The following is a 10,939-nucleotide window of genomic DNA, read 5'->3' as shown; positions in this document are numbered from 1 at the left end:
GAACTCCACAATCAATGTCACTGTACAATATTTGCTCAAAGCAGGTTGTAACCAATTCAGATGCTCTGATATTTGCTCAGGCTGAAGCAACAGACAAATCTGCTCAGATCATATCCTCTTCTTCTTCGTTCATGGGCTGAAACTCCCACGTTCACTCATGTTTTTGCATGAGTGGATTTTTAGGTGTACGATGACCGTTTTTTCACTGCCATTCAGGCAGCCTACGCCCATTTTTGGGGAAGATCGTATTCAATTGCCCAAAGTTACAAATTGTGTGCATGGTACTATTGATTCATTGAAACAACACCATACATTGCTCAGATCCGATCAAAACCAACAGCATCTGCTCAGATGGAAACATCAAGGTATTTAAACATTAAAACCAGATTGCTTAGATTGAAACACCGCCAGAGTCGTCACTATTTGCTTATTCCCATAATGTTGAGAATTATATCACTCTCTGCTCAGACGGAAACGTCTGCAAATATATCAGTTATCTGCGCAACCTGGAAAACTATCAGATACAGTGGAATCCCTCTTTTGAGACCCTCGATCAACCCCCCCCCCCCCCCCCCCCCCCATAATTTAAGACTCCCTCCCTTCTAAGACCCTCTTTTCTCAGACTTTCTGTTCATAACTTCTGTAAATATAGTACTACCCTCATTTTAAGACTCCCTCCTTTTTTTTTACCTGATTTTCTGTTCATAACTTCTATATATATATACGACTTGTGTCTGTGTGTCTGTGTGTCTGTTCGGGATGCACGGCCAAAGTTCTCAATGGATCTGCTTCAAATTTGGTGGGCATATTCAGCTAGACCCCGGACACAACCTGGTCAATGAGAATTTTCAACACGTGCTCTCAGCGCGCAGCGCTGAACCGATTTTGGTTTTTCTGTTCATTTCACCATTCCCAGTAACTCTTCCTTATCTTCTCCAGTGTTTTGCGTTTATCTCCCTTCCTTCGTGTGGCGTCAATCCATATTCCCGTTACTACGTTACTATTTTTAGAAGGTCACTGCACGTTACTATTTTTAGAAGGTCTCCAGTGTTTTGCGCGTTTATCTCCTTTCCTTCGTGCGCCGTAAACCCGGCTCCCAGGCACAGCCTGGTATTCGGCTCTACTTCTTCCCGGCGAAGCGGGTAATCATCTAGTTTGTAAATATACTACTGCCCCCATTTTAAGACTCCCTCCTTTTTTTGACCTGATTTTCTCAGATTTTTGGAGGTCATAAAAGGGGGGTTCCATAGTACATGTACTTCCATATTGTCTCAAACGGAAACACAATAAAATGTATAACCTTCTGCTCAGATTAAAACAACACCAGATCATACACTCATGTCTGCTCAAATTGGGACACAGATCAGGCACACTAGCAATCAACCTTGTCTGCTCCGAACAACTCCATCAGTACCACAATGTTAGTCCGCAGCCGGGGCTAAATCCGTGTGATGTCATGTTTAACAACGAACGTATCCTCCGGGTGGGAAGACTGGTGCGCCATCTGCAGACGAGGGTCGATTCCCATGACTCGCTGCTGATGTCGTTCTGTCGCTCTCTTCTTTTTATCCATCTTCTTCATCTCTTTCATCTGTCTTCCAGTCACCACGTGATGATTGACATGGGTCTACAAGCAGGAAAAGGTTGATTGTTATATCTAGTTTTGCTATGTCTAGGAATATGTGTGTGACGTGCAGTGGTGTAGCATATGTATGTTAGCAGTGGGGGGGGGGGGGGGGGGAGGGGAGAGATAGAGAGAGAGAGAGAGGCAGACAGACAGACAAACAAATAGAGAGAATTTGTGTGTGCTAGTGTGTATGTAATTGGGAGAGATAGAAAGAGAGAGAAAGACGGACAGACAAAGAGAGTGCATTCGTCTGTGTGAGTGTTAGTGTCTCTGTGTCTATCTGTGATTGTGCATGTGTGCGTGTGTTAATATGTGTGCATGCGTGTGTGTGTTAATATGTGAGCATGCATACGTATGTGCATGTGTGTTTGTGTGGGTGTGTATGAATGCGAGTGCTTGCGGTTGTCTGTGCATTCTACTCGTCTGTACGTCTGAAGATAACTACAGCACACACAGAATGCAACACTGAGCAACAACAATTAAAACCAACCACGGACATGTCAACACTTACAGCAGGAATAGCAAGTTTTGGTCGTGCTCCACCGCCCCTGTTGCTGCCCAGCGAACTGTAACCGCTGCTTCCCCCGTAGCTGTCCTCCCGAAAGTGAACCTTCTGGTGACCCTTGCTGCTCCCTGACCCGCCGCTGGACACCTGGGGGGGAAATTTTGCACAAACTGGTGTTACAAGTCTGGAAGCTTTAAATGAACTTATAACAATGAGGACAGATTGGTTGTGAATATGACCGTGAACTTGACCGTTCTTTCACTGATGATGATGTAGATGATGATGATGATGATGATGATGAGGATGATGATGATGATGATGATGAGGAGGAGGAGGATGAAGAGGAGGAGGATGAAGAGGAGGATGAGGAGGAGGAGGATGGTGGTGATGATGATGATGATGATTATCCTTTGATGACGATGACATTGACAATGATGATGATGACGACAATGAAATAATCAATCAATCAATCAATGTTTTTACTCAGATGAGCTAAAAGGTTGGACTTTTAGAAGGTAGAAATTATTAATGCGGAATGTTGAGAAATGGGTGGACTGGGGGAAGAGGGTTGAGGGGTGGGACTATCAGGGAGGTTGATGAGAAGAAAAACACAAGATTCTAGGTCTCTAAAACGTCGGACCTTTTTCTCTCTTTCAATTTGCTTGTTTTTAATCCTCCTTTATTTTTTTCTCAACTGTTTTTTAAATTGTTACTGTGGTGGGCAATGGACAAACAGGACTGGACTGACATGACCAAACTATGCTTTTACACTTGTTCAACAGTTACAGAAATGTGAATGACATGTATATAGACAGATTCCTAAAAACACAAACACATCTGCTACCGCCATCAATTCCACTGATGATCATCTTCAAAAGATGTATTTCCCAATTTACGAAGACTCAGATAAATGTTGTACTACTCTTTCAGCTTTTGATCAGGTCATCAATAAAGGATCAAAAATGTAATAACAGTACACAACACTATAGATACATACTTGATACCTGAGCATCAAAAGATCACTTCACTAATTAACTGGGGAAGATCAGAAAGCAGCTAGTGCTTCAAAGAGCAAAAAGAAGATATGGCAGGTTTCACGGTATTGATTTCCCATTTTCTCACACTTCCAGTCAAACATAAAACTGTGAAATACTGTGAACATGGATGTTATTGTAATTAATTAGGATCAGTACCACACAAAACAAAGAAAAAAATTATACGCAGAGTCTTTTTTTCCATAGAAAATCAAGCGAAACGAAAGTTGCCCCCAAAACGTGAAAATCTACCAAACAAACTTGATGCAAGCCTGACTCCAGAAAGAAGACAGAAAACCACTAATACTAAATGATTTACATAAAGTTTAAACATATAACAGATTTTCACAACAAAGTTCCTTGCCTGAGGCTGTCTATATGTTTGCATGCAGATGTCCTTGATCAGAACGCCATTTTCACCTAAACCGGCCGGCGAAATGTTTTTTTTCACATTTCAAGGTCTCCATACACTAACAAAAGTCACATGTTTTGAAAGTGTATTTATGTGTGTACAAGATAAAAACAGATAAGTACTTCTTTATCATTTTTTTAATGGCAGAAATAAACTTATACTATCGATACCCCCTAATTTAGAAAACGGCAAGAAGAGCCAAGATACCTGTTTCATTAACAAGGAACACTTTTTTGTTCATAAAAAGACACTCACTCATTTTGATATAAAATAATAATCAATTGCATACATATATGAATACAGAATGTTAAACAAATCTACTTTTATTTTAAGTGGAAAAAACACACAACAAAAAACACGCACATAAGTGACGCACACAAACTGAAGGCTTACCACCAAAGACTGTGGTTACCCTAACTACTCTCCTCACATAGGGAGGGGGGAGATAGAAGGATCCCTAAACAAAGCCTGCCTCAACACGACTTTAGTAGGTAGCCGTGCCTGCTTGGTCATCCAATTATGCCGTCGAAAAACAGAAACAAAGAACAAGTCGCGTAAGGCGAAAATACAAAATTTAGTCAAGCTGTCGAACTCACAGAATGAAACTGAACGCAATGCAATTTTTCAGCAAGACCGTATACTCGTAGCATCGTCAGTCCACCGCTCGTGGCAAAGGCAGTGGAATTGACAAGAAGAGCGGGGTAGTAGTTGCGCTGAGAAGGATAGCACGCTTTTCTGTACCTCTCTTCGTTTTAACTTTCTGAGCGTGTTTTTAATCCAAACATATCATATCTATATGTTTTTGGAATCAGGAACCGACAAGGAATAAGATGAAAGTGTTTTTAAATTGATTTCGAAAATTTAAAGGCACAGTAAGCCTCCCGTAAACCATCACAGAGCTCCCCGAGCGTCTACATACAGTACAAGCATACTTCCATTTGAACGCTCACCGAACGGGAACATCCTGGCTGCTTTCTGTCGAGCGTGAGAAATTTTCAAAGAATTTATTTTCGTGGACTTCTCCTTAACAACAATTGCGCCTCGTTTTGGTGCTGGCCGGGACGGCTGTTATGAATATGATACCGGAAATCACGCCCGGACAGTAAGCCTCCCGTAAACCATCACAGATACTGTCAGGCTTTTACACACAGTACAAACACCCTTCCATTTGAACGCTCACCAAACGGGAACATCCTAGGTGCCCTACGTAAAGAGCGAGCAATTTTTAAAGAATTAATTTTGCAGATTGTCTCGAACACTTTTTGGACCCATTCTGAACTCAGGTCAAAAATGAGTTACTTCCCTTCTATCGATGTAAACTGTCGATAGCCGTGGATCGATGATTATCAGAATGTTTTTGGACCGTGGTGCGTTTTTGCGCTAGACCTAACTTTTAAAATCTAAATAATAAATTGACAGCTTGTTACAAAATTCTTTAATCATAAAAGAATTTGTTTTTCATCAAGACAAGATCAGAAAAGCCCGGAAGCAGGGTCACGCAAGGGTCGTCGCAGACGACGGTTTACAGTGCATATCGCCGTTCCTCTCAACAGTCAAAAGCCATCGCTAGAGTTCTTGTGAACCACAGCCGTTTGTTTCGTGCATAAAAACGTGCTATTGTAGATAAGCTCACATCGAGTCACATTCAAATGACTAACTGACGACTACATTGTGAAAAAGGGAAACTGGATGACACGAGTTCACGATGGCTCAGGGGTAAGATAAACCACGCAAAAATAAATTCTTTGAAAATTGTTCGCTCTTTACGGAGGGCACCTAGGATGTTCTCAATCGGTGAGTGTTTAAATGAAAGGGTGTTTGTACTGTGTGTAAAAGCCTGGCCGTATCTGTGATGGTTTACGGGAGGCTTACTGTGCCTTTAATTTTGATCATAATGTTTATATTTTTAATTTTTAGAGCTTGTTTTTAATCCAAATATAACATATTTATATGTTTTTGGAATCAGAAAATGATGAAGAATAAGATGAACGTAAATTTGGATCGTTTTATAAATTATTATTTTTTTTTACAATTTTCAGATTTTTAATGACCAAAGTCATTAATTAATTTTTAAGCCACCAAGCTGAAATGCAATACCGAAGTCCGGCCTTCGTCGATGATTGCTTGGCCAAAATGTCAATCAATTTGATTGAAAAATGAGGGTGTGACAGTGCCGCCTCAACTTTTACAAAAAGCCGGATATGACGTCATCAAAGGTATGTATCAAAAAAAAGAAAAAAACGTCCGGGGATATCATTCCCAGAAACACTCATGTAAAATTTCATAAAGATCGGTCTAGTAGTTTGGTCTGAATCGCTCTACACACACACGCACACACACACATACACCACACCCTTGTCTCGATTCCCCCCTCAACGTTAAAACTTTAGAAGACACTTGCAAGGCAAATTTTCGCGCCGCGGTGCCGATGACGCAAATAACTCTCGCGACAAAACGATTGGTCCGTAAAGTCGCGTCATCAACCGGTTCATGAATGGCCCGTGTATGAATGGCATTCCTTCTGTTGTGATGACGTGCGCACCTCGTCATTGATGTGACTTGGAAAATCGGTCGGATTTAGGTACCCCCAAGATCTTATGTCGAAATTAGATACCTTTACCCTACCGATCCAGAACTGCAAAGGAAACGTTAATCAAACTTCTATAATCATTGAAAAAGCTAAAAATATGATCGAGCATGAAGAGGTAGCGATCGTGTGGTAGCGATCGTTGGCTGACAGACGGCATATTACTCGACAAAAAGGCAACAAAAACAATAAAATCTCACCTGAAAAAATAATCACAAATCACGCCTTCGGCCTCAACTGTGAAAAGTGTGTAATATGTCACATACGGCATAGGATTTCCCGGAAATGACAACGAAAGTGAAAGTAGCGATCGTTGGAAACCCCTGACAGACGACGGTCGGACATTCCAAGAAATGGACACGGCGCGGAATTTCGCGAAATTTCGGTCATTGTAAATGCTTTCCTATGAAGTACAGACTATAAAGGTGTGTTTTCAATGTCAAAATAAAATCATGTTATCATTTCTTGTGGTAAAATAAGCTTACTTGGTTTATCTGTGAAGACTTAGTTTTTCGGACAGACAGCTTCCAATTCTCGATTCGATTTTTTGTGTGCAAAATATGTAATGCAAAATTCATATTTGTGCTTTTGTTTTTGTTTGTATGGTTAGATATTGCAGCTCTGCTATCAAATATGACCATTCAGTGTGAATTGAGTGCCTTTTCGTTTCAATTTTCACATCAATGGTTGGCTTCTGTCATGCAGAAGGAAATGGCGTCTGTCAGGATTCACACGATCGCTACCAAACACATGTGCATAAAATGCCAACAAAACAACTCAAACGATTTTTTTTTTCAGAATTGTATTCAAAATGACACATTTGTGCATTGCATATAAAAAAAAACACTGAGAAAATTGGTTCAGCAAGTTAGAAATCAGAGCACATTGTGCAGTCAATAGAATGTCTCAATACCGTGAAACCTGCCATATCTAATTAACACAACAGTATTCTCTTAATAAAGGCTTCACAATCTCATTGACAAGACAGATCACAAGAGTTGTTTTTTCACAAATTTTGGTGATGTATCATCCCACAGATAAACCTGACCGTTAAAAGATAAATGCATGAATGCCAATCTGCTCAAATACTACCAAGCTACATGAACTGTTATGGTCACGCACACACACACAAACACACACACAAACACACACACACACACACACACACACACATTCACACACACACGCACACACACACACACACGGCACACACGTACACACATTCACACACACACACACACATTCACACACACACGGCACACACACACACACACACACACACACACACACACACACTTACCCCTCCTCCAAAGATACGGTTCCCTGTTCCGTTAGAGGCCCAGATGCCACTGTCTGCCGTCTGCTGAGATGTTAACGAGGTTGTGTCATCTTCTGTCAAAATTAATAAAACCACAGGTTTAGCACAATTTACATCAAGCATTAAAGCCAACACTATCTGATAGATATTAAGATGTTTGGAGATGTTTAAGACAGATTGACCGACAGGTAGACAGACAGGTAGATCCAGACAGACAGACAGACAGACAGACAGACAGACAGACAGACAGACAGACAGACACACACACACACACACACATAGATCTTCAAAAGCACACAACAGTCATGTGAATATCATATTAACATAGACAAAAGATGGATGGTACGAAAGATTTAAAAAAAACATCAGATGAAGAAAGAGACAGACCAACAGGCAGACCAAACGTTAGTCACAGACAGACAAACCCTAACCTTGCGTGCCATCTCCAAGATCCAAGGTCTGTAAGAGAGTAGCGATGGTGGCATCCACATCGTAGTCACAATCCTCAAGCATTTCTCGCACATGTTCCACATCCTGCAATAAACATCAAACATGAATTATGTAGACGCTCCGGGGCGGGGATGTAGCTCAGTCGGTAGCGCGCTGGATTTGTATCCAGTTGGCTGCTGTCAGCGTGAGTTCGTCCCCACGTTCGGCGAGAGATTTATTTCTCAGAGTCAACTTTGTGTGCAGACTCTCCTCGGTGTCCGAACACCCCCGTGTGTACACGCAAGCACAAGACCAAGTGCGCACGAAAAAGATCCTGTAATCCATGTCAGAGTTCGGTGGGTTATAGAAACACGAAAATACCCAGCATGCTTCCTCTGAAAACGGCGTATGGCTGCCTAAATGGCGGGGTAAAAAACGGTCATACACGTAAAATTCCACTCGTGCAAAAAACACGAGTGTACGTGGGAGTTTCAGCCCACGAACGCAGAAGAAGAAGAAGAAGTAGACGCTCCAAAAATGTGACTCTCACTTTCCTTTTCTCTCTATTTTTTCTTCTTTTTGAATGTTGACACTGGTAAGCTAAGTTGCAGCTCCCGGCCTTCCTCAAATCAGAACACTTTCTTGTCTATTCCACAAATAGTATTAGTTGTATAATTATATCGTGTTGTGTTTTTGATTGAACTTGTAAATTGAACTTGTAAAGCGCTTTGAGCTGTGGAGAAGCGCTATATAAATGTCCATTATTATTATTATTTATTATTCTATGTTCCACCGCTGATAGAAAAACAACCGACATAACTCAAACTGACCATGAACCAGACAAAAAGGAAACACAAGCAAAGAAAGAAACAACAACTACAAAAGGGAAAAGAGAAAAACCAGACCAAATATCTGCAACTTTTTTGTGTATTATCAATCAATCAATCAATCAATATGAGGCTTATATCGCGCGTATTCCGTGGGTACAGTTCTAAGCGCAGGGATTTTTGGGTGACGTTTGAAAAAAAAGTCAGATAACACTCATACTTTCAGGACACACGATGCTTTCAACAGCAAGGCCTATCACTTTAAACTTGACTTGATGGCTACAGAGGCGCCGAGCTGTAAAATGCTATGAAGTCGTTAGGCGTTAAGTTCAATCTTCTATAGCCGCAAGGTGCCAATTTATTTTGATACAGTGGAGCAAAATGTGCAAGCCTGTCACTGCTTGTTTCAATTTCACCCGCACAGCATGCACTTAGATGATTAGACGAGTTAGCTGGAAGCCAATATGTTCCCTGGTGAAAATTGGAGGCAGCTCTCTTGGGTTGCAATATGAGCTCCTATGGGAAGAATTACGACTCTGTATTAAGAGGTAATGCTTGGAAAGAAAAATGTGGCGTGCAACAGAGGCACAGACTGCAGAGATGCTGAAGGAAAGGCACAGGCAGACCCACATAAAAGCAAAGAGACAGAGAGACTTATTAGGCAGAAGGCAGACAAATACACACACAGAGATGGACTCTCTCTCTCTCTCTCTCTCTCTCTCTCTCTAAACACACACACACACACACACACACACACACACACACACACACACACACACACACACACACACACACACACACACACACACACACACACACACACCTAGTTACGTACATGTTGACCAACTGCTACCTGACCTATGCCACTATCACCAATTCAATCCCCATTTTGTAAAGTCACCACTCTCCCATTCCCTCCATTAAAGTCACTCACCGCACAGGCAGTCACATTCAGACTTCAGACAAATATTGAACTTTAACAGTACCCTGCATCCCAGAAATGATAGAGTGCTAACATTCCAGAATCAAGAATAAAAAATAAAAATAAACGTATAATTGACAACAGTGAACATTCACAAAGAATGTTCCACTTTGTCAATTAATCTGTTTTCCATAAACTTACTTTTCTTGTATTGTAATTTTGATATATATTCTAAAAGTACCCTTTGTTCCATAACGTACCTCACAGCCCGTGGCTCTCATGACCTCTGCCTCCAAATGGTCCATCCCTCGCTGTGCCGTCACCACACCGCTGCTTCCAATATCGTAACCATGGGACACAAAGGACGGGGCTGCTGCCATAGCATCCTCCTGTGTGGCAAAGGAGTTCTGTTTGTAATTTAGATGAAAATGAAAATAGTTAATTTCCAGTCAAAGCTTTCATCAGCACCTGTCTGTAACTTGCTGATCATGATCACTGTACATGTATTTTCAGATTCTAAACTGGTAAAATGGCACAAATGTCCAGTCAAAGCTTTCTCTCAGTACCTGTAACTTGATGATCATGATCTTTGTACATGTATTTTCAGATTCTAAACTGGTAAAATGGCACAAATGTCCAGTCAAAGCTTTCTCTCAGCACCTGTAACTTGATGATCATGATCTTTGTACATGTATTTTCAGATTCTAAACTGGTAAAATGGCACAAATGTCCAGTCAAAGCTTTCTCTCAGTACCTGCAACTTACACTCAGTGTAACTTGATGATCATGATCACTGTAAATGAATTTTCAGATTCTAAACTGGTAAAATAGCAAATATTTCCAGTCAAAGCTTTCCTTCAGTACCTGTAACTTGATGATCATGATCACTCAGGGGCGGATCAGTTGCTTTGTAAGGGGGGGTACACTTTGAACCGAAAGTGAATGTGATGGGCGCGAAGCGCCCGAATTTGCTAGGGGGGTCCGGGGGCATGCCCCCCCGGAAAAATTTTTGGCTCAAAGAAGCAAAATGGTGCCATCTGGTGCCATTTGAACTTATAAATGGTCATAGAATCAGCTTTCCAAATTTTTTTGTTGTTGTTGCTGGAGGGGGGTGCACGTGCACCCTGTGCACCCCCCCTCGTCCGCCCCTGTCACTGTACGTGTAATTTAAATTCTAAGGTGGTAAAATGGCAGAAATGTCCAGTCAAAGCTTTCCCTCAGTACCTGTAACTTGATGTTGGCAGGGGACTCTGTGTTGTCGCCATCCCGTCGAACGCT

At 41.4% G+C, this 10,939-nt stretch overlaps 1 protein-coding gene across 1 annotated transcript; it reads right to left on the bottom strand.

Annotated features, from left to right (window-relative positions):
- Positions 1 to 579: 579 nt before the first annotated feature.
- Positions 580 to 10,933, bottom strand: LOC138955975 (OTU domain-containing protein 3-like). The gene is made up of 6 exons (XM_070327460.1): positions 10,886 to 10,933; positions 9,922 to 10,050; positions 7,915 to 8,017; positions 7,466 to 7,557; positions 2,139 to 2,279; positions 580 to 1,627 (listed from the first exon to the last, which is right to left on the bottom strand). The coding sequence occupies exons 2-6, from the start codon at positions 10,039 to 10,041 to the stop codon at positions 1,439 to 1,441; spliced, it is 645 nt and encodes a 214-aa protein (XP_070183561.1). The 5' UTR covers positions 10,042 to 10,050; positions 10,886 to 10,933; the 3' UTR covers positions 580 to 1,438.
- Between the last annotated feature and the right edge of the window lie 6 nt (positions 10,934 to 10,939).

This window comes from Littorina saxatilis, unplaced genomic scaffold (genome assembly GCF_037325665.1).
Source record: "Littorina saxatilis isolate snail1 unplaced genomic scaffold, US_GU_Lsax_2.0 scaffold_2855, whole genome shotgun sequence".
NCBI classification, from domain to species: domain Eukaryota; kingdom Metazoa; phylum Mollusca; class Gastropoda; order Littorinimorpha; family Littorinidae; genus Littorina; species Littorina saxatilis.
The sequence above is the reverse complement of the archived record's forward strand: the minus strand, read 5'-3'. Positions and strand labels throughout refer to the sequence as shown.

Coding starts and splice junctions, on each gene's coding strand:
- LOC138955975 (XM_070327460.1), bottom strand. CDS start 10,041: ATGGCAGCAGCCCCGTCCTTTGTGTCCCATGGTTACGATATTGGAAGC. Junction 7,558..7,914: donor TCTTGGAGATGGCACGCAAG/GTTAGGGTTTGT, acceptor TAATTTTGACAG/AAGATGACACAACCTCGTTA. Junction 1,628..2,138: donor CAAAACTTGCTATTCCTGCT/GTAAGTGTTGAC, acceptor TCCTGCTTGTAG/ACCCATGTCAATCATCACGT.